At 33.9% G+C, this 24915-nt stretch overlaps 1 protein-coding gene across 4 annotated transcripts in view; it reads left to right on the top strand.

Moving 5' to 3' along the window:
• The window catches only part of LOC143222227 (TBC1 domain family member 15-like), a 97960-nt gene that overhangs the window by 29288 nt on the left and 43757 nt on the right, over positions 1-24915 (top strand). For all 4 annotated transcript variants that reach the window (XR_013012109.1, XM_076448411.1, XM_076448413.1 and 1 more), the window contains exons 6-8: positions 6420-6617; positions 17633-17761; positions 23597-23700. Coding sequence is in view for 3 of the 4 variants with exons in the window: in XM_076448411.1 (XP_076304526.1) it covers positions 6420-6617; positions 17633-17761; positions 23597-23700 (431 nt within the window). In the remaining variant the exon portion in view is untranslated. The remainder of the gene's footprint in view (positions 1-6419; positions 6618-17632; positions 17762-23596; positions 23701-24915) is intronic.

Raw genomic sequence — 24915 nt, 5'->3', positions numbered from 1 at the left:
ATCAAGTGAAGCCAACCACCAAAATTTCTCTAATTTTTATAAATATTCAAGATTTTTTTAAACAGTGTTTCAGTTGTGAGCAATGCTCTTAAGTTTTTCTTTACATGAATTGCATCATCATATTTTTTGTTGACAAAATATGTCTTTGTAATTTCCAATAATTTTTTGAAAATTTCTAGTGTCATGCATTCAAGTGAAAAATGTGTTTGAGAATTGTTTTATTGAAATAGAACCATTTTTTTGTAATGAAATGCCAATTTTATGCAACATTATGTAATTTTGCCTCTTGAAAAATGCATAATATAATTACCAAATTACCTACCTAATTAGATTCTCACTTTGAAACAAACAAACTTTCATGATGTTTTCTAAAAATAAATAAAGTAAACTATGTAAAAGATATTTGGGTGAGACATTGTCCATATATTGCATATTTTTACTAATTTTTAGTTAGGCCTTATGCTAGGCTTTGTCTACTAGTATTAAACTAGAACTAAATTTACAATGGCAGTAAAAAGTTTTGCTTTTTAAAATATTAAAAAATGTAAACTTCAATCAACTAAAAATAAATATTCATGGAAACTACAATGAACTTTTTCAGGGAAAGAGTAGGGTTGATTCTGATACCAACACATGTAAGCTTAAGTAAATCATTAGTCTGTAACAGCCCAGTATATGGTCCATATCAAAGTTTGTGTCAAAATGAAGTTAAAGGGGGGTGGGGTCATTTGCATTCCCACTCCTCATGCCGCTGCTATTAAAGGGAAAGGTCATGAACCATGCTTAAGATTGCATAGTTGACATTATTTTATACCAGTGTGTTTCCTTAGTATTATAAATGCTAATTATCCTCTGTTTTGTACAACATATTTTGTAAATTATAAATAAAATTGTGAAAGACAATGTAACATTTTGTATTTTATCACACATGCATACATGTGAGTGTGTATAACTGAGTTTGTTTTTCATCTGAGGTAGATACATTTTTCAGACAGCAGATATTGAATTTATTTGGTATGTGAACATACATATTGAGAAATACAATCACAGTTAGTGTCTTGTGATTTTATGATATAGGAACATATCAGAAATAATGCTGAGATAATTTATGCGTGTGTGTATGTGCATCTATATACATATATATATATATATATATATATATATATCAGCATTTTCCAGGTCTCAGTTAAGCCAATAGTTATATTTTATTAGGTTAGATTTCAGAAAACAGTTAAAGTTTTATGGTCACAACTAATAATATTAAAATAGTATTCATTCTTAACTTTAGTTTCTGTTACTACTTTGTACTATAACTGTATTAGGTTTTACTGCATAAATGTTATTAAACTAATTTTAGAACTGACTAGAAAAATGTAATGAAGTATGTTGATATTTATCATACCTGAAGAATTTTTTATGGTAAGTATTGTTACTTCTGTAGTTGGAAATGGAGGCATGGAAGAATGAAACAGAAAATAGTCATTTTTCCTAATTATGTAATTTTTCTTTCAGGTTCATTTGATTCATAATAAAGCTAAGCTGAAGAACAGTTGTTAAAAACCTTTAACAGTGTTGTAACAATAATGTTAATGTATGCTAATTTAGAAAATGAGAAAATATACGCAAATTATAGTAAGAACTTAAGAAGTTAGAAATATGGATAAGGATTTTTTTTGCAGTTTCTAAATTTCTTTCATATGAATTAAAATCACATATTTTCAACATATGCAAAAGAAGCATGTTTTATTGTTGACCATGCAATATAATGCATTTATTGTTAGTACCATGTTTATTTGGAAAAGTTTTAGTTTTTGTGTTGTTAATAATAGATTGAGAAAAAACCTAATGTATATGTGAAAAACCATACACTGTATTAAGTAATGTAAGAATAGAAAGACTTGTGATCTTTTAGTAATTCACAAAACAACCCCAATGACTCAGTTACTTGGCAATAATTTCAGTGAACCAAGCATACCTGTAGCATTTGTCCTTTGTTTCAAAGTAATGACTATCATTGAAAATATATTAGTTGTAAAATGTCATTTACTTTTGGTGGTGATAAAAAAAATTGATTTTAAATTTGTGAAATAATATTTCTGAAAATTTTGAGAATGTGAAAAGAAGTCAGAGATAGCTTCTTCTCTATATGTATGCATCATTTACAGGTGGTTGTGATTGATTTTAATGTACACTTTCATCTTGAATCAAGATGTGCACTTGATTAAAAGGTGAGTGGACTAATGTTAAATTCAGTACGTTTCCACTGAGTGATGTCTGAAATGACATTCATAGAGTGCGCCAGGGAAAACAACTGTTGAATTCAAACCATAAGTGTAATGGAAGTATCCTTGGAAAGGAAAGGGTTCCAACAAATAAAAAAATGGAAACAGAAACCGTGGAAGGAAGCAGTGTGAGGACCCACATAACAGCATAGAGCCCGAATTGGACATAAGAGGTGATATGGACTGCAATAAGGATAAAGGAGGGAAATGAAAGTGAAGACAAATTTGCCCTCACATGCAACTAAAGTTTTGGGCAGAATAGACTAAACTGGGTAGAAGATATGTTGTGGGAGAGAACAAATCCGGACAGTGACACATACCAAAAGGAAGAGAAAAGAACATATGGAAGATATAAGCTTGATGGGAAGAAGTGTGAGAGCATGGAAGAAGACACTTGAGATTCCATCAGGGAGGGTGGGAATATTGCAAAGGAAAGCAAATACAGGAACAAAATGGTGAGGATTAGAAATGTGAAGGCATAATGAAAAGTGGATGAGATGATAGTGCTGTGTGATAATCAGCAATGATGGATTCTGAGATCCCCTTGTTTAAAAGCCAAGTAAAGAGAAGTAGTAGGAGGAGGAGGAGGAAATTCAAGATGAGGAGGACAGTGGTGGTAGATATAGCACTTGTGTTGATAAAATGATATGGAAAAAGGATGTCTGGTGTACACAATTAGCAAAGTAACCCACACAGAGAGCATCGTCCATCTGTCAAGGAATACAGTCAAAAGCCAAGCATGAAGATAGAACATGGGAAGGGAAGAATGAAGTATACTTAACTGAGTTTGTCTGAGAAGGGTGGGTGAAAAGAGGAATAGGAAGAAGAGGTGTCAGTAGAAGCAGGCACAAAAGTGGAAACCATGGCTACATCAACCATAATGGTGCTACCAAGAGGACTCGACATGGAATGGCTTGTATAAGTGTGAGAACACAAGGAAGAAAACAGATGGGAGGTTATGAATAAAGGTAATGCTCCTTCCCAAAATCCTGACTAAAGACATTGACAGATACAGCTAAAGGATGAGGAATATAGTACCAAAACCTGGAAAGCTTGGTATTCAGATGGCTGGCAAATGCTTTGAGTTCCTAAGTACCCCACTGTGAACAAAGCCAACTCAGCACCTGTTGGTTGAGGAACCACTCTATGGGGAGGATCTTATTGAGGTGAGATAAATGATCCCCAACCAGATTGTCAGGTTTCCCCTGAGTGACATCTGAAATCACATTCATTGAGTATTATTTTAAAACTTGAAAAACAGAGTAATCCAGGTATTCTAAAATAGGCTGGTATAGTATTAAAACTTTAATTTAAATAACATACAGAATAACATTTTGACCTTCTTAGATCACCTTCAGGTTAACTAAGAGACTTTGCAACTGACCAGTGCTGAGCATATGTCGTAGGAATGAAAGTGGTAACAGGTACCAGATTGTAATTAAAGTTTTAATACCAATAGCAGCTGTCTTTAAAATACCTTTTTGCTTCAAGTGGGTTTCTCATTATCATGAAATTCATCTAGGATCTTTGTGATGGGTTTATGAAACTGCAGTTCAGAAAAATGTCTCATTAAAATTTCAGTATTGAAAAATTTGAATCTCTGATACAAATACTTGCTCTAAAATGCCTTTACTATTTGTTAAAAAAAAACATAAAACTATTTTCATCAGACCTTTATGTTGTTACAAAATATACTTTGTCATGTCAGAATAAGTATTAATTTTTTTTACCAATGAATAGTTGGATTGACTATCACATTATAATGTTCCCACAGCTGAAAGGGTGAGCATGTTTGGTAATGGGTATTTGAACCCATGACCCTGAGATTAACAGTTAAGAATCTTAACCATAAGGCCCTGCCAGGCCCTGATAAATAATAAGATAATATCTTGTGCTTTGTTACAATAATGTAATGGTCAACTATTCATTGGTAAAAGAATAGTCCAAGGGTTGGCAGTGGGTGGTATTGACCATATGCCTTCCTTTTAATCTATCACTGCACAGTTTAGAGTTAGCTAGTGCAAATAACCCTTGTGTAACTTTGTGTGAAATTCAAACCAAGTTTATCGGTTATCATGTATTAACATAACATTTAATTCCTGAAAAATTTCAGTAAAAACCAAAGTTGATCAAGTGGAGCCTGATGTAGACAGAAAATTATGAGCAAGGATACATAAAGTATTGTGTTTCAAAAACGTGGTGGTTTATAGTGATATACAAACTTTATTGGATAATTCTGCTGTGTGAAAATATTCTGGGAAAATTAAAACTGTTACTGATCTAGAGTAAGAAATACATTAGTACAGTTATACATGACATTTAGATCCAACTCTTTCATGATAGATTGCCCAGGCAACATACATCATAAGCATTGTAGTTCATTTTTGAAACAGACTGAACGTGTTGATTTGTCTTGCTATTAATACATCATAGGTACTGTACTTAATTTTAACCCTAGAATTTACAATAGATCCATGTTAATCCTAATGGCTTTTCAAACAAATTTTTCCACAATGTTTATGTACTAATTTGCTTGTGAATCAATGCTTTTATTGATCACAGGGTTCCTAATAATTTATATATCACACACAAATATTTAGTAAGGCTTAGCAATCTACAGCAAATTTAGTAAAAAGTTCATAACTACAAGAAATAATTGTTTTCTATAATTCTTTATTTACTGTTTTATGTTTGAAGAAAAATAAAGTTAAGAACTTATTTGTAAATATTAATCATGTATTGTAATTGAAATGTGACTGTATTTTACAAAATACTAGTCCACTATCCACACAGCCTAGACAGGTCATTTTATATAGGTCAGTTTTATAATTTTGGATACAGTAACATATATTCATGTACACTGTGTCACTGCAACTTCTGTAATATAAGCTAGGCATGGCTGAAAAGATTGATATAATAAATGTGTTTGTGTGTGTGTGTGTATATATATATATATATAAGATATTAGCTGTTTAGACTAAACATTTATGTTTTCTTGTTGTAATTTATTGTCATCTTTGAATAACAACAGCATATTTTGAATTTATTTCCTAATTTTTAATGGTGGTTATGATGTCTGTCAAATTGATAGTTAGAATTGAGAAAATTACAGATAAAATATAAAGTTTTACTGAAAACAAACACTTAAGACATATTTAGGTTGTAGTAACTACACTAATGATATTTGAGATTTTTAGAATGAAGAATAGTTTTTAATCATAACATAAAATCACTTTGCACTCAGACAGGTAACAAAACAGACTAGATCTATTTACAGACAAATCCTTAGTAAAAATATTTAATTAAAAAAGCTTATTTTTATTTGTACAAAAGACTTGCAATGTTTACAAAAGTTCTACCATCATCATACAGTAGTTTCCCTTTTGAAAGACAATCCTGGTCAAAGACCACTTCTCATTTCAGTCCACCACACCTGAGATGATGTCTACTGCATTATTTTCTACTCCTGGTAAGCAACTACTCCAGGAATATGACCACTGACCAGTTAAAATGAGAAAATTAGTGACTGTTCTATGGTGTAGTCATTCAGCTAACTATCCAGAAACTGAATTTTTGCTGTTAAATGCACATGTGGCACATTTTTAAATATTGGATAGCCTTGTCACATGGACAGTCATGAAGAGTAAGAGATCAGAGAACATGTCATCAAGTTTGTAGACTTACACTCAAAATTTTATTGAACTACTATTTTATGAATGTATGCCAAGTAATTTAGTATCAAATTATAGACTGTTCAAGTTTTAGTATTATGCATTAGTTATTCTTTTAATTTAAAAGTAAATATTAAAGCAGAATTCCTAAATATTGATCTTTTTGTGTCATGTGGTATATTTAATATAGCTTTGGTTTAAAATAGATGTTGTGATGTTGAAATACAACTTCTCATGAAACAAAAACTCAAATTTCCTATATTGACAAACTAGAATATAAAATAACAACCTCCTGTCTTTTCTCCATGTGTGAAGTTCAAAAAGGCTTAGGAAATGATGGCAAATAAAAAAAAATTCTAACAATCATAAATAGAAGAGATCATTAATAATGGTTATTATAGTTAGCTTGTTCCTGGTTGCCCAACATATTAAAATTCTATATTTAACTAGCTTTATATTTTTGCAGAGGTTTTTTGATGATCCATACACAGCTACAATGGGAGGATTTTCTAAGGTGACAAATTTTCTCTTGGACTATGTTCTTACTAATGAAAACTCTCCCACAAAATGTTCTAATGAAGAAGTAGTTCAGATGCTTCAAGAAAGCTTGCCATCTGTTGAAATAAATCAGAATGAAGAACCTGGCTTCGAGGTTATAACCTGTGTAAGTAGTTTTAACTTATCACCTATATTTCTGTTATTATTGAAATACTTCTTTTGTGAATATTCTCTTAAAACTTTTTTCATCTTTCCTGTTTTTATTTTTTCTTCTGTAGATCGTAAAGAATAAATTAATCTTCAATTGATGTATGGAAAAAAATTCCAATATGGTAAATTATCTTCACTCATATAAATAGTTATTCTAGTTCAGTGTTGCCCTCTACATGCAAAGTGTTTTTGTACATGCCACAAGCCTTGAAGCTCCCACCTATTTAGAATTGGCTGATTTCAATGCATCTCAAATCATGCAACAACCTTCCACCAATAACAGTGCAATATAATAATCCATGATGACAAGAAAACCCACTTGTAGAGCAAAATATATATGTAAAAATGGCTGGTATGGGTAGAGAAAGCTCTATGTAGAGGAGTGAACAATGTTTTGATCTTCTTTGGTCATTTTCAGGTTCAGAGGATGACTGAAGAAGATCATTGTTCACTCCTCTACATAGAGCTTTCTCTACCCATACCAGCTGTTTTTACATATATATAGTGCAATATAATACTTTGGTACTACGATTAGTTATCTTACATAATCAGTTTTACTTTAACACTTCGGAGGTTATATGTTCTATCATCACATTTAACAGGCTTCAGGTAGTGGTACTCTATGTGAAGGGTTTCAGCTTTGATTCATTGGGAGATTTAACATACAGTGAGCTGACCCTTGCTGGGCCTTGCTTCAAGTTTGGGGGCTTACATATTTTGACACATGGTCCACCTACAATGGAAAAATAAGACATTATACTCTTATGGTTTTTGAAAAACTACATTTTTAGCATTATTATCTCTAGTTATTTGTGTTCTATAACATAAGTTTCAGTAGATTGGTCAATACTCATAGTTCAGTTCAGTTTGGAAACTAGGCTTAGTTGCATCTTTTCTCTAGTTCTAGGGTTCATTGTTTTAGGATTACCTTTAATTCATCTTACTGGTATATTGATTTTCTCCCATACATCACACTTTATAAGTAGGTTATTGTTAACATGCATTTATTTCATTATATAAATTATTATTTTGTGAAGTATTATTTATTTCATTTTTGTTATTGTTCATCTTTTATACTTCTTCATATTAACTTGGTTTATGTGTAACCCTTGATCTGGGGCTTGTATTTTATTCTCCTAGTATTCTACATACTTATTGTTAGGTAAAGATTTTTATTTTAGAGCTTTGTTGACTTTGACTTCTAATGTTTGATTAGGCTTAACGAGTATCTGTTATTTACAGTTTACCTGTAATTCTACTTAGATATTAATCGCTAATTAAGTTTAATACCTTGTGAGTTTCAAGTTAATAAGTGTCTCTTAATTTTGATTTTCAGGTTCATTGATAGTTGGGTTAATTATTTTCTTCAACACATAACATATATTACATATGTTTATTTCACTACACAATTTCTTACCATTAATTTTGTTTAATTTATAATTCTTACTTCTTACTCTTAATTTCATTTGTTTTGGACACTGGGAGCTGGAGTCCATCCTACCTGCTCCCATTATTGTTTGCCTTTTTACTATAATGGCTAAACCTATTTTGGGCAACTCAGATTTTGTCAGTTTTCCTTCACTTTATTGTGGATTACGTTCCAGGCCTCTCATGATGACGAGAAACCCACTTGAAGTAAAAATATATCTTAGGACAACTGGTATGGGTATTAACACTTTTACTAATAAAGGAGAGAACAACATTTTGACCTAAGAAAGCCAAAATGTTGTTCTCTGCTGCTTTAATAGTAAAAGTGTTAATACCCATACCAACTGTCCTGAGATATATTCCAGGACTCTGCTGCAGAAGCTGCTTGGCCTATCTCAGTTTTTCTTTTTTCATTTGAAACAATCTCATAATATATTTTCCTTTTCCTGAGACTGTTGTGGCCATTGGCAGATGGAATTTCAATTGAATATTTCAAACTGTGTACAGTTACATGATTATAATTATTGGACTGTAAAAGAGCTTATTTCCATTATCTTCAAAAGAGAGAGGCAGTACTTGCAAGCCTCACCCAATACAGGCTTTCATTCTTTTTATCTTAACTTATTATCAGGTAGAATATTTTCTTTTATATCCTTTGGATAGCTGTTAATCCTGTCCATTTTGAGCAAGCACACTTTACATACATCTCATAAAAGGTCATATTCCAGATTTGTTTGTCCTTGATATTTATTGGCTTTCCCATCCCATCTCACTTCCTCCCAAGGAGTAACCTCTCAATCCTCCAAGTTTTTGGTGTTTCTGCTTCCTGTGAGGTACTCATCCACATGATGTTTTTTTTTTATTAATTCCCAGGTAGTTAACTTTTTTTGTTTTTGCTCTCCAGTTCTTTATCTATTTGCTGTTGATATGTTCAGGTAGGATTACATCCAGTTTATAATGTTAGATTTTTTGTCCAAAAATTTTTGTTCATTTATGTCACTATAGTTAAAGTCTTTCTGATTGATCTTTTCTGACGAGCACAGATTTGGGTTTCTCAGCTGTTTCAGCTTGATTTGTTTCCTTTATTCTGGATCATTTTATATGACTACAGTTTTGTGACTTGTGGTGTATTCCTTTGTACTTTTTCATTTCTTACTGTCTTCTGTATTCCTCCTCTTTTGATTCCAGATGGCATTGTCTGTCCAAAAGTTGCTTTATTGCTTTTTTCTGTTGAATCCATTTCCCACAATTTTTTTCCTTTACTACACAACTTTATGATTTTTTTATTTTCCTTCATCTCTGACCCATTGAGTTTGGATTGTGTTTTGATTGCCAATTTATTGCTTGTCTTCTTCTTCCTGTTGTCTTCACTTTTATGATACACCTTTCCTTTTCTCTGCATATGAACCTTGTAGTCTGTTGGAGATATTTCCATTATCTCCCATTATCTACATCTCTTCTTAGTATGGGCACTGTCATTCACTTTGCCATTTTCACTCTTTCATGAGACAGTGACTAGATAAGTCACCTTAAAGTATCTTTACCTCTTTCAAGTGTGGTGCCTGTCCAGGTATACTTAAATAGTCAAAGCCACACTGTTGGGATGGAGTTTCATTAGTTTGCCCATTCAGGACAGTACTCAGCCATAGACTACATGACTACAAGTAGAAGAGGATATCTGCTCATCTCTCCCATGCCTTGTTTGGAATAAATTTGTATGATCTGCTTTTCAAAATAGAATTTCATGTTTGTCCATTGCACTGTCTCTGGTATTGTCATTCCTTCAGATTCTTCACTGCACGTTTTCCTTTCTAGTGGAGCTTGAGAGTCCTTACTACTTTTCAGTTCCAAGCTGCTGGGGTGGTCACCATAGAGGCATTTTCCTTGAACTTGAGATGAGATGATATAATTCTCTTTCCTACTCACATCTGATGGCTGAGTTTTAGATTATAGTGAAAGTGCAGATAGTATGACCCTATCTACCCCCTTGTGGATGAGGACTCCTGATGGCCTGTATTTTGAATGCAGTTGATTTGCCATTTATGGTTTGTCATGCTGTAGCTAGTCTACACTTGGATGCACATCCTTTTATGCTCATCTGTATTTATCTTTTGTAGGATTGATATTCATGTATTCCTATCCAACCTTATTTCTGTCCTTATTGGAGAAGTTATCCATATCTGTGACACCTTTTTCCCCACTGGGCAAAGAGTATACCTGGTACAGAAGTAGTGTGGTCTCTTATGTATGATCTTTAACTCTGAATATCTCTTTGGGAGTGTCCTTCAAATGCTTTCAAAGGATGCTTCCATCTTTCCCTTGCACCAAACCCTTCACTTGTTAATTGCAGGATTATAACTATTTATGTGAGTGTAGGTAAGGGACCATTTCAGAAAATGTATTTCCAATAGGTACTTACTTCCTCCCACCCTTCATCCCCATTGAAAACTGATGCTTACATTTTCTGTCAAAACTTGATAATTTGGTAGAATTCAATGAAGTTGCATGCATCAAGAGAGTATGTCGCACTCTTATTGGTGGAGAGTTTTGCATACTAGGTGCATTGGAAACAGTCAATTTCAGTTACTTGAGAGCTTCAATTCTTGTGGTATGCACAAACAAATTTTGCATATAAAAGGCAGCACTGAACAAGAATAGCTATTTATGTAAGAGGAGGTAAGTATCTATTAGAAATACATTTTTAGTATAGAACAATTATAAGTTTTTAATTTGGATGTGAAAATAGACCTGATGTATGTAAATATCTAAAAAAGTGTAACATTTATTGTTTTTATTGAGCTTTCTTTTAAAAAGATAATTAAATTCAAAAATAATTTATCTTTAAAAACAAATTTGTTAAATACAGCCAGGTAGATACATTATCAGAACAGGTAATGCCTTACAGACAAGCAAGGTGATAAAAATCATAATACTGATGAATTAAAAATAGTGTTCAAAGGATGATATAAAAATTAAGCAAAAATTTATATAAGCCAATGATATGCACCTGATTATATCTTATAGAAATGATTTATAACATATGATGGAATAATTATACAAGTAGTTTTTGTGATTAATGTAGTTGTAGGAGCAATACCTCCTCTTTTGATTAGTATTAATTAGAAATATCAAAGATTTTATAAGAAAAATAAGGTTTCTTTTAAGCTTTTTATTGTTTTTAACCTCTACATTCCTCAAAATTAATCCAGACAGTAAGGAAGTCAGAGTTCTGCCATTAAACAAAATGTCTACAGAGCTGTGATTGGTTTCAGGTAAAATATGGGTCTAAAATGCTGTTTTTACAAACTGATTATAAGTAAAATAAACAACTATTTAAACTAATAATATGTGCTTTGTTAATTCTTATAAAAATAATTTACATCATATTACTGGACAAGTGTGCAATATTTGTTTTTTGTATGATATTGAACAATGTATGAGGTATTTTGTAACATAAGCAGTTTATTTTAAAGTTGTGAGGTCAGTACTGAATTATTTTTAACAAGCATTAATGTGAAATATCAAATAATGCACAAGAAAAAACATGCTTGCTCCTTTGTGTGTCTTCCACATCCCTCAGAATTAGCCTATAAGAAATTTCAAATCAGATTTTTAGTATTAAACCAAAATCATCCAGAGCATTGGTTGGTCATGTAAAAAAGATTGATCTAAAGAGATATTTTTGTGGTCTTTATTGGGTAAGAGAAATCTTAAACATTGTGCAGTCAAGCATGTTTTGTATCAAAACTATCAGGCTGATTGATTTCCATTACTATTCTAGTCTTTGGTATTTAACACTTAAGAATTCTCGTGTTATGAAACATAACTATAAAAAAAAGAGAAAAAAAAAGATAAAATGGAACAACATACCATTTTCCATACATTTGTTCAATTGTTGAAGCTAAGCTTTTAGTTTGAGGTTATTGACTCTTTATATTGTGTACCAAAATCATGAAATTGAAACATCTTATAATAAAAAGTATTATTATTCTCTTACATGAACAAATACTTGGTGTATCACATTTTTGTCTTAGTTTTACATGTGATCTGTTAATTTTATTTGCATTTGTTTTTATAATACACATATAATACATGTATAATCACAATTTCATTTTAGAAACTTTTTTCTCATCTACAACCTTTTGACAGTTTTTTATATTTTATCTTACCTCTTCTCCCATAGTTTTAGTTGTGAAATGTTAATTTCATTTACATTTGATATTATTACAATTGTAAATCACCATTTCTCCTTAGAAACTTTTTTACTAGCCTACAAGCTTTTGGTAGTTTTCAATACAGTATCATATCTCCTATCTGAATGGTAATATTCTCTATATGTCCAAATTTTTGGTCATCATGAGCCTCAATATGCTCACTACCATCACATGAGGCAACTGCATGATAGCATGCAACAAGAGTCCACCAATAACAGTGCAGCACAATTTCTAGCACAGCTGACTCCCTCCATGCAGCTTTACTCAATTTCACTTCTCAGTTGACACTTGTGATGTTAAGATGTGTATTTTTTGCTTGCACTTCATAGGATTTCACTTATTTACCACTTTTTTTTTATAACTTATCTTTTTTTGGAATGTGGACTTCATTCCCTTCAGTTACATCCACAGTGGGCTTTACAAGATTAGTGGAATGTTATTCAGGATCCCTTGGATGACCCTTGCCATCTTCTTCCTTCTCTTCATGTAGACATTGCCTGACGTTTGGACAAGACAACACTGCAGTTAGTGTTCCTCTTGCAGAAGTGCATTTCTCTATGGATGCTTCACTTTGAGGTTGGATTTACATCTGCACATGCCGGAAATATTGGAATGTTGATCTGTAGTACAATTGCCTCTGCATACTGGTCTTTTAGGACGACCTACTTTTCCTTGGGCTATGACTTATTTCCTTCCAGCTCTCTGGAACTCATTGGTTATGACCCATTCCAACAACAATACAGTTGTCTCATACACCCCTTAGCAAGGGGGTACTAAATTGGAGTCTCTTTGTTTCCACAAGTTGTACCTCCTGTTATAGACCCTGTTATAGCATGTCATGCACCAGGTGCCCTGAATCTGGTTGGGGATCATTTATCTCACCTCGATAAGATCCTCCCACAGAGTGGTTCCTCGACCAACAGGTGCTGAGTTGGCTTTATTCACAGTGGGATACTTAGGAACTCAAAGCATTTGCCAGCCACCTGAATTCCAAGCTTTCCAGGTGTTGGTACTGTATTCCTCATCCTTTGGCTGTATTTGTCAATGACTTCAGTCAGGATTTGGGGAAAGAGCATTACCTTTATTCATGTCCTCCCATCTGTTTTCTTCCTTGTGTTCTCACACTTATACAAGCCATTCCATGTCGAGTCCTCTTGGTAGCACCATTTTGGTTTTGTGCCTGCTTCTACTGACACCTCCTCTTCCTATTCCCCTTCTCACCCACCCTTCTCAGACAAATTCAGTTGAGTACACTTCATTCTTCCCTTCCCATGTTCTATCTTCATGCTTGGCTTTTGTCTGCATTCCTTGACAGATGACGATGCTCTCCGAGTGGGTTACTTTGCTAATTGTGTATACCAGGCATCCTTTTTCCATATCAGTTTATCAACAGAAGCGCTATACCTACCACCACTGTCCTCCTCATCTTGAATTTCCTCCTACTACTACTACTTCTCTTTACTTGGCTTTTAAACAAGGGGCTCTCAAAATCCATCATTGCTGATTATCACACAGCACTATCATCTCATCCACTTTTCATTATGCCTTCACATTTCTAGTCCTCACCATTTTGTTCCTGTATTTGCTTTCCTCTGCAATATTCCCACCCTCCCTGATGGAATCTCAGTGTCTTCTTCCATGCCCTCACACTTCCTCCCATCAAACTTATATCTTTCATATGTTCTTTTCTCCTCCTTTTGGTATGTGTCACTGTCCGGATTTGTTCTCTCCCACAACATATCTTCTACCCAGTTTAGTCTATTCTGCCCAAAACTTCAGTTGCATGTGAGGGCAAATTTGTCTTCACTTTCATTTCCCTCCTTTATCCTTATTGCAGTCCATATCACCTCTTATGTCCAATTCGGGCTCTATGCTGTTATGTGGCTCCTCACACTGCTTCCTTCCATGGTTCCTGTTTCCATTTGTTTATTCGTTGGAACCCTTTCCTTTCCAAGGATACTTCCATTACACTTATGGTTTGGATTCAACAGTTGTTTTCCCTGGCTTATTCTTCCCTTTCTCATGATGACTGTTGTCTCTTCCAAGTCTCCTCCCATCAAATCCATCACCTTACTATATCCATAGCTGTGCAGTTTTTGTCCTTTACAATATATAGCTTGTTCCAGCATGTGGACCACTTTCCATACACTTATCTCATATTATCTTCATCATCTGGCTGTTTCCTTCTCTACAGGTTACCAGTGCTATCTTAAGCTCCATGGTTTCTCTTGGGGTTGGTAGGTACTCTTTTTTTTTTTCATTTGGTTCTTTCTTATAGGGCTTTTTCTCACATGTACAGATCCTGCTTAATGGTGTTGCCTGACCAGGTATACTTATTCTTAAACCTGTACTGTACAATCAGTTAGGTCAGTAATGGCCACTGTTGAGATGGGGTAACCCTCAAGACCACATTTATGTTTTTCTCCTTGTGGTGTTTTGAATCATAAGTATATGCTTACCCCAGACAGTACAGTCATGGACTAGCATGCGAAAAGCAGAAGGGGATTGCCATCCATCCCTGCCACATCTTGGTTTGGCTACATCATGTATGGCCTGCTCTTCAAAATAATGTTTTGTAGTCACCTGTTGCATTCCTCTGAATTATTCAGTGCATACCCCCAAATATTTTTCCAGTGTGGTACAGAGGTTCTTGCCAACTTCTAGTTGAAGGGGTGGTGGACCATATAGGCATTATCCTGAGTGTGTTCAGTGGTGTTCTTCTAGTAAGCAGCGTACAGACACTCCTCTTACTGTACATCTGATGCCACCTTATTATGGACTGTATGATGTCTGCCATAATGCAGTTGACCGTTCTGGCTAAGTATTCTCCTTCCTATTGTACCCAGACATCAGTTCCCAAGGAGATTTTTATGTTGGTTTGAGCTGGACCAACCATACAAGTTCTTACATGTGAGTGGTTCAGGTATCTTCTTCCTACCAGAAACTAGAAGATTCATTCTCAGTGCCACCTAGTTCTGGACTGGAGTTGAATTGCCACATTGTTGTCCTCCTTCCTACTTCTCAGACAAGCACACATGGTGATGCAGATACTTGGAACGGATGATTTTTCTTCTCTTTCAGTTCCTGTGTCCTGAGTGAACAATAAAGGACCCTCTTCCTAACATGAGCTGGGTATTTCATGATAATGTTAGTTTAGGTTTAATTTTGTATTATGGTCTGCAATGCTGTAGTCACTCTACACTTAGGAGTCCTTTAGTTAATTTTGAGGTTTCTTCTATGATTCTGCCTTTATCAAGACATTATTTTCATGGGAATAAATTATACCTAGCTCAGAAGTGGTGCAGTTTGCTGTGGTTGTGTCTTACATAATCTCTATTCACACACCTCATGGGCTTTGTTTGTACATTTTTGAAAGGGCTTATCTAGGTAATTCATGATGACCAGAATATGACCTAAGAAAGTCGAAATGTTGTTCTGTACTTTATTTTAATTAAAGTTTTAATACCCATACCAGCCATTTCATGAATACATCATCTAGGTAAGGTTGTACTGATTCGTTCAGCAGGTCACTGTGGCATTTAACTATTATGTGAGATTTCATATCAGAAGCTAACCTTTTCCTACACTGAAAATACATTCCCAATAGGTTTTTACCTATTCTCACACTTTCCACCTTTTCTCCTCACTTTCTGTATTGCTTTTTTTCATGTTGCTCAATCAAAATGTGGATTTGAGCTAAGCTGCATAGACAGAGTCAGCTGTGCTCAGAGTTGTTGTGCACTTCTGTTGGTGTGTGGTTGTCACATGCTATTATGCAGCTGTCTCACATGAGGGTGGGTGAGAGTGTTGAGGTTAGTGATGAACAAAAAGTTGGACATACAGAGGGCAGTACAAGTTGAGAAAAGCTACTATATGAAAACAGATAAAAATCTATTGGAAATACATTTTCAATGTTGGAAAATGTCAACTTTCTTACCAGCAAAATGAAGTAGCCTAAAAAGTGTTAAATAAGAGAATGTTTTGTAATCCTGCTTCAGTATGTCTAACCTCTGGTGAATCAGACTATTTATACTTCTATGTTCTTGGTGAATGACAAGTAAATAATGCTCATTTCCTGCTAAAAAAATGTAGCTACTATTGAAACTAACATAACTTCACTAAATATATAAAAAAATCACAGATAAAGAAATGATTATTCAAATTTCAGTCTTGAAATGTATAAGTTACCTGGTATTAAAAACAAATAAATAAGCAAGATAGTCATAAATGATCACAAAATTCATTGGTGCTTCCACAGTAGGCTAAGGTAAACCAGTCAATGGTCTAATTTGCCTTTTCTCCATCAAGTAATGACATTTTTACTCACCTCGAACAATGTTGATATTAAGGCAACATTGTAAAAACACATGAAAAGTGAAATTGCAGAAACACCACCCAGTAACAGCATCCATTTGCAAAATATCAAAAATTTGTTTTGGTTTCATTCAGACCATTCTGTTCATCTGTTGTGTAATGATTTCAAACACAGACCTGTTCTCAGAAGGAGTTCTCTGTAACAGTTCAGCTGAATTAAATTTTTTTAGTGTAACCCATATTGTGGCTTCTACAAAAATAAAGGTACTCCTAGAATAGGCTTAGAATAACATTATTACTGGTAATAATACAAATATTCCAGTGGTAATGTAAGGTATACACTTTCAAAGGTAATGATAAGCATATAGCTTATAAAAAACAAGAAGTGGACAAGAGAATTTATGTACCATAAGTCACTAAATAATGCATAAAACATCTTGATAAGATAATGAGGGTGCTTTTTTAACACCAGGAAATATGGTATTAACTATTAGATTTGGCAGCAAATTTAAAAATTGACAACTTTTTGCTAACGCCAGTAAAACTTTCATTGACAGCTAGATATATGTAAGTTGTAAGAATGGAAAATTCAGTTACCATTTGAAAACTACATAATTTTAGCAAATTAAAGCTGTGCATCTTGTCACAGAAATTGTTGTAAAGATTAATGAGCCTGACAAGCATTGCAAATAATGCCTATGTTGAATTGAATGTTGATTTTTGCAAGTATCATTTAAAAACTGTTCAGTATACAGATATTTTTAATTTTTATAAAATTATTAGGATAAAAATAAATTGTATGTTCTGTAAGTAGTTTAAATGTATATCATATAAATAAGTATATCTGTTCCACAGCAAAGCTATTTGACCTGTTGACATCCTCTTCTGTAAAATCCATTTAATTGAAAAAAAATATCTTATTCAAAGCTCTTTTATTCTTATTTGTAGTTTACTTTGCATAAAAGTTAACTCTGTAAACTCTTTAAATATTGTGAAATTGGCATTAATTTTGTAGATGGAACTCCCACCAAGGCCTCAAGTGAAAAGAGATGACCCTGTACTTTTTGATCAATGGGAATCACATATTGATTCAGAAGGGCAAGTGACAGACATAGAACAGTTGAAATGCAAAATATTCAAAGGGGTTAGTTATTTTATAAAATTTACTTCATATATATTATAAATAAGTAGAAAAATGCAAAGGTGACAAAGAAATTACACTTTTAGAGAAAAATCACCTTTAAAAGTTATGGTAGTAATTTATTTACTTGGTGACATTTCAGGCAGTCATGCTTTTATGTGTGTGTGTGTGTATGTGTATATATATATGTAGTTTGTTATAACTAAAAACAAGCTGAAACAAAAATAATTTAAAACATAAAATAAAAATTCAAAGGATCTCATGGTACCAATTGTAATGTGGGATATTATATTCACTCTTTGCATTGAATATTGAACTTCTGCACAGTTTCACATAAATTAATACTATCATGTTTCGTAAGTTTATGTGAGCTTGTGTGGATGGCCTTCATTTCCATGCTTGTTAACTTAGGTTATTTATCTCTTCTCTCCAAAGTTTTGAATAAGTTGGTTTTTTTTATACTTTTTTACCATCTAGGTTGTTTTTGTTTAAATTTTTACTTTTCACTGTTAATGTTTCTTTGTAAGTTCCTTTATCTTTACTACTTGTCACCTGCACTCGTGGTTTAAATTTGAATCAAACTTTGTTATTTTGAACTCGATGACTTTTTGTTTGCCTGTTCTTCAGAGTAGGTTTTATTTTAGTGTCCTTTGTCATATGGAGCAGGCTTGTATGTTCAATATTTAAGATTAGTTCATCTTCTAAACTTCTTTAGTAGTTGTGTACTTGTTTGTTACTTATTGTTTAAGGTTGAATTTGTTTTTTGCATGTTTGTTATTGTATTGTATTTTGTAGACTACACATTTTTAAGTTTGTTAGTAAAGAGAACATTCTCTAAATGTATAAATTATGTCTTTCTGGCCACACTTCACTACAGTTCTGTAGGTTCTATGGATCTATCTGAAGATTGTTACCTTCTGTTTTGCATATCATATTCCTTGGAATCAGATCTTGTCCAGTTGTCTTGCTGAGTCTGTTCAATACTTACCACACAAAAGAATTATCAAATAGGTTGTGCCTACTTAATCAAGATTTTACTCCTATTTGTTGTCTCCAAAAACATGGAGATTGTAGTTCCATCATAAATCTGTCCTGGCCATATACTTATCTGGAAACAGCTCTCTTTACCATAGGGTATTTCCTCTCACTTTGGTGGATATTTTGCCCCAGTGTCATGTCATTGTTTCTTCTGTTTTTCCATGAAGATTCTATCTTCTAGTTCTGGATATTGCCATTCAGTCATTCTACAACTCCAATTGTTTTTTCTAGTGGCATGCTCTCTTGCACATCATCTTCACTCGCTAGGTTTAGGAACTTACCATTAAATGGCCAACTGGTTTTTTTCTCATTTCATATCATGCCAGTCAGTTACTGAGACCTGCTTACTTCTTTGAGAACCTTCTGCTCAGGTGGGGTTTCTGGAGATGACCTTTACTACCCTTTACAGTCAACTGGTTTTTGCTAACTTCATCTCATGCTGGTCAATTACTCAGACCTGCTTACTTCTTTGAGAACCTTCTGCTCAGGTGGGATTTCTGGACATGACCTTTACACAACCCCCTTATAGTATCTCATTTATTTGGTGGTTCTTTTCACTTTCCACCTTAGTTGAACCCTGTTTTTTCCATATAGGATCCAAAATATAGAGCAGGCAGTCATGAAGGCCCTTACCTTTTCCTTTTCTCTTTGCACAAAACGTTCTGTCTTTTTTGAGGATGTGGGCTTCCTTGGTAACTCTCATTGTCTTGGAGCTTCCCCATAATCCTTCATATTATCCTGTTTTTCTTCCACCTGGGATCGAGGTAAAGTATGCTTGATGTCTTAACAGATACTTCCTTGGTAGGTTTGGAGGCTTTCCTCAATTTTCCAGGTTAGTCGAGGAGGCTACTTTTCATGTCCACATCATGGAACCTTTGACAGTATTATCAGGTTGTGTATAACTTCCCCCCATCCCCTCTGGGGAGAGGGTGATTATGGATTATTCTGACAATTACAGATGTCAGCTATATCATTAAGCAAGGGGTAAACCAGTTCCAGAACTCTGTGTTTTCAGACTTGATCTCCTGTGCTAGGTCCACAACTATGCCATGACAGCCCTGGCATATTGTGTTCCTGGAGTTATGGATATTTTGGTAAATCTGTTATTACATCCCAACCATGTTCTTACAATGGAGTGGTCCCTTCATTCTTGGATATTTCTGTGGTTTACGTTCTCAACTGGAAACACTGCATATATATGTAGTTCCTACTCACTGGAATGTCATACTTCCATTTTTGTCGCAAGTTTCTCACCCTTCAGCTTTGAAAGTTGATGTTTTCAGTCAAGATTAAAGGGGTCTTCATCTATGTGCCGATACTCTGCTCAGACTCCTCTTCTGGATGTTTCCCTTATCCTAATCTCTCCTTGTTGTATTGTGTTAATGGCTCCGTATTGGCCAGCACAGATGTTATGTCTTCTGCTTTGACCATTACTGAAGGAAAGATCCCTACACTTATTTCTGTTCTGATTGCTCTTCTGATAACCGTGATCAGATGTTTTTCATCCTTGCATCACCACACTCTATATTTATGTGTAACTTTTGTCTGGCCCCTTGTTTCAGTTCACACATTCACCCTTTGTGTAGTGTCTTTCGTTGCCTGTACCATTCACTCCTCTTTCTTGTCTGTGTACCAGAGGTATTGGTCTTACTTGAGGCTTTGTTCTATTTTCTGTTCCTCACCTGTCCCAGTTCTTCATTTGGTTGTTTGATTGGGGTTAGTCTGTCTCAACTGTTGCTCTTTATAGAAGTACCCTGTTGAACACCTTCTATACTCCCACCTAAAGAAAGACTTCTCTTCCTAGGTCATTTCCCTCTTTTTTCCTTTCTTTCTGTCTGGTCTGTCTGCCATGGTTCTTTGTTCTAACAGATTGGGATTCCAGTGTTGTTCTTTATGTCCTTACTGGTTCTCCCTTTGAGCCCATTGCAATATATTCCTTGTACCATTTTGCCCATAGGACTTATGGTGAAAAGTAGGGCAGTGGTAACACTGCCTGTTCAGTGCATGTCACCCCTCAAAAAGCTAATGCTCTGACAATTCAATGGTGGTGGCTTGTGTCAATCACCAAGGGGGAACTTGGTTGAGATCCTTGTGTTTTCTTACCTTGGATCTGCTCTTTTTGGCCCACAGTCATTGCATTCATTTAATGGCATTTCACGTACTATGTGCTTTCAAGCTTGTGGTAGATCATCTTTCTCAGCTAGACCTGGATTACTTAACAGACTGATCCCTTCATCTCCTTGTTTTTTGGTGGCTTTATGATTGTTGGGGTACTCCTTATATCATTTCATTTGCTGTTGCTCTCAATCATCATTTACTTTTGTTTTTGTCCCCCTGTTCCCCATTTTTGAACTTTGGCTGCAGATGACTTCAACCAGGATTATTCAGACAAGTTCCTTTATGTTTTTCCTCCTATCCCATTACCTCATCAAGCAGTCTTCCTCATCCATACCACTCTCTGCAAGGTTCTTCTCATTGTTCTTTACTGGTCTGTTCAATCGTAGCTTCTTTGCTTATTCCAGTTCCCTCCCATCCCTCTCCCCTAATTCTTCAGTCTTCTTTATGAATCATACTCACCAGTTCTGTATCCCTTCCTTCATGTCCTCTATCTTCATGTCTAGCTTTTGTCCAGTCCCTGGTGTGAAGATACAGTTGCTCATGTTAGGTGATATTTCATTTAGCTCATTCCATTCATCCTTCATTAATGGTCGTGTATCAGCAAAAATGAAATGTTTTTTGTGTTTGAGGTCCAGCATGTCAGTGCAGTTCACTCTTTCAATTGGGTGCTCTCATCCTACTCTTCTGCAGGTGTCTGTACCCCACAGGCTGGATTTGGATATTGATTGAACCAATCAACATAAGTCCTTGTACAGTTCTGTGGTCGTCCATCGTACTTCCTCAATTCTTCCTACTGTGTAGTAGGTCACAGAGGGCATATGTGGGATGTTTCCATCTATGTTTAGAGTATTCTCTCATTTTATCTTGTGATTGTGATATTACTGACCTTTGGATGTTTTGGATCAAGATCACAGTTGTGAGAGTTGATTGCTTTCAATTTACTTCTCTCTCATACTGGATGCCACATTCCTGGATCACTGGCTTAGTGCTAATCCTGTGCCATGCCCTGAAGTAGATGTCAGTATTTGCTGAGAAGGTTTTGTATGTAGTTGACAAACCATTCTACACTATGGGACACATTCCTTAATTACCCACTTCTGAGGGATTGAGTTTCCATATTTATCCAGTTGGAATCACATTTTTTACTTATTTTCTCTTGCTTGGATGTACTCCTTTTCTTTTCCACTATGTTTGTTCATGACATTTTATGGCAAGAAGATACCTGTTTGAGAGGTGGTGTGGTGTTCCTTCTTAGATCATCTGATCTGTTTCTCTTATGTACAGAGGTATAGTTTGGATGCTTTTGAGAAATATGTCTATTCTTTCACCCTTTTTAAAGTGGGATTCTGACTAATCTGATAAGAAGAGGGAAGTACTCTATTGGGAGTTATAATTTTCCTAAACTAAAAATGTATTTCTGATAGGTACTACTCTCTGGTCATGCTTCTTGTTCTCCTCACACACAATCTCCCAGTGTTTACGTCTTCTGCCAAACTTTGAAGTGATGGTTTGGTAGTGTCACATAAAGGGAATCACATGCATCATGTGATGGTAGTGCTCTCCTATTGATGGAGAGATAATATATATTGATTTGCATGAAAAACAAGTTGTAATCTGAGCTAAGAGAAGTACCTATTGGAAATACATTTTGAGTTTAGAAAAATTATAACTTCTGATTTTACTGTATTAGTAGGATTACCTGGAATAAAATTTATTTATATAAGAAGTATAGTAATGCATCAGACAATGATATGTTGGTCTGTAATGCAAGTTCAGTGTGTTGTGATTCATTAGATGTTTTTCTAAATAACAGATATTATGCTTTTATGTCTTAGTAAATTATTATGTGATTTTCTACAGTGAGTATTGTGTTTATCATTCTTAGCTATGTTTAACACAAAGTGGAGTTTATCATGAGATATTTATAAAATAGTGAGCTAATCCAGGGAATTTGCAAGATATCAATAGTTCGTGATGAAGCTGTAGTAGCAAAATCTTGAGATATAGGTCATTATTTTCTTTATCTTAATATTATATGTTTGTTTTTATTGAGAATACTGTTAAAATTTTGTTTCAAAAGTAACACTGAATAAGGAAATTTTATTGATAAGCTGTAATCCAGCTTATGTTTTTAGTTTAGCATTAGGACTGATCAAATTATTTGTTTGAACAGTAATAAGTATTTATATCATCAGTTATAGTTTTTTGCTGTGTGTAAACTGGAAATGAGAGTAGTAATATAAACAAACATCAGCTTGAAGATAGAAGTATTTAATATATGAAGCAGTTTCTTGAACTATAAATCATTCAGTTTCTGCTTTTCTTCAGACATCACAGATTTGTTACTTCTAATAGTCAAAAGAGTCATATTTAAATCATGTATGTTGGTTTGATACCTTTATAATAGGAAAATTAAAGAGGTTGAAACTGTTATTTTCCCTTATAATCTTGTAAAGTATACTGCTAATTTTTATATGTAATATTATTATTATTTCACACATTTGTGTCAAAGGCTGAATTCCAGTGAATTTTGAAAACCTAAAATTTTATTATGTTGAAAAAACTACTTCTTCAACATAAATAAAGAAATGTGTTTGAGACAATTTAAACTTAAGTCATTATTGATTATTGAATACACATATACTTGGTCTTAGATGTTGTTCTTTGTGTGTCTGATTTCAGGGTTTATTAAATTCATTACGGAAAGAAGTTTGGAAGTTTCTTTTAGGGTATTTTCCTTTCAATTCTACAAGAAAAGAGCGTGAAAAATTGAGGAAAAAAAAAATGTGAGTATTTGAAATGTATTTTCTTAAATTTTTCATTTTCACTTTTCAAAGAAATAATATTTTTAAATCTATAAGTGTCCAAAATCTCTGGCAATTAATAGCCAGTTTAAGTTCATTTACCCGATCTTAAAACTGTATTTATGTTTGACCCATTATAGTCTAGAAATTAAGGGTAGGATCACATATCCAGGTTTAGTTGTATTATTGGTTTTACAAATCGAATGTTCTGATTGGAATTTAATGAACTTATAAGGTCAGGGCCAGGTGCAACTTAATGTTTAGTATGCCTAGTGTTTAAATTCAAAGTTAATGGTTTTATCTTACACTTCCCCACAATGTGAAGCTGTGGGTGTAATATAAGAATAACAGTCAAATTACATTGTATGATCAGATAAGAGCAGTCCAAAAGTTAGAAGTAGCTGTTTTTCATAATAAAGTGCATTCTATCTAGTCTATCAGTGCAAAATTATTGATGGATATGCACAGATAGGCACTTTGTTTGGCTTTGACTTTAATTATTAGTACTAATAATTAATCCAGAAAAAGACAGATATTTTGGATATTCATTCATGTTTTGAAACTGTAATAGGTATCTTCTATTGTAAAGAAGTAAATAAACATTTAATCTTCAAACATCAATTTCATCAGAAGTAATAGGAACATAAAACTGTCATCCGGTGTACTATAGAAGAGACCTTTTTATTTCATTCACACAAATTCTGTGGAAAATGTTCTTGATACTAAGTATAAAACTACACTATGAACAATCTTTGCTCTGCCCATAGTAAGATTGAAACCCAGATTTTAATTTTATAAGCTTTCAGACTTACTTCTGAACCAGAGCCATCAGAGGACTGAAAAAAGTACAGTTTAATTGTAAAACATACAGAATTGTATATACACCAGAAAGGATAAATAAAATATCTTGGTTCTGTGTCACATGATGTACAAGCTATAAACAATGTTAAAATTTGGCAAAGTATAGCTTGAAGCATAAATTGGTAGTCATTCATGATGGCAAGAAACCCACTTGAAGTAAAAAATGTATTCTCAAGACGGCTGTATAGGAATTAGCACTTTAATTAAAATAAAGTACAGAATAACATTTCTACCTCGTTAGGTCATCTTCAGGTTAATCTCTTTGCTAACCTGAAGATAACATGAGAAGGTCGAAACATTGTTCTGCATTTATTTTAATTAAACTGCTACTACCCA

The sequence above is a fragment of the Tachypleus tridentatus genome, chromosome 8 (assembly GCF_004210375.1).
Source record: "Tachypleus tridentatus isolate NWPU-2018 chromosome 8, ASM421037v1, whole genome shotgun sequence".
NCBI classification, from domain to species: domain Eukaryota; kingdom Metazoa; phylum Arthropoda; class Merostomata; order Xiphosura; family Limulidae; genus Tachypleus; species Tachypleus tridentatus.
This window is presented reverse-complemented; position numbering and strand designations above follow the sequence as displayed.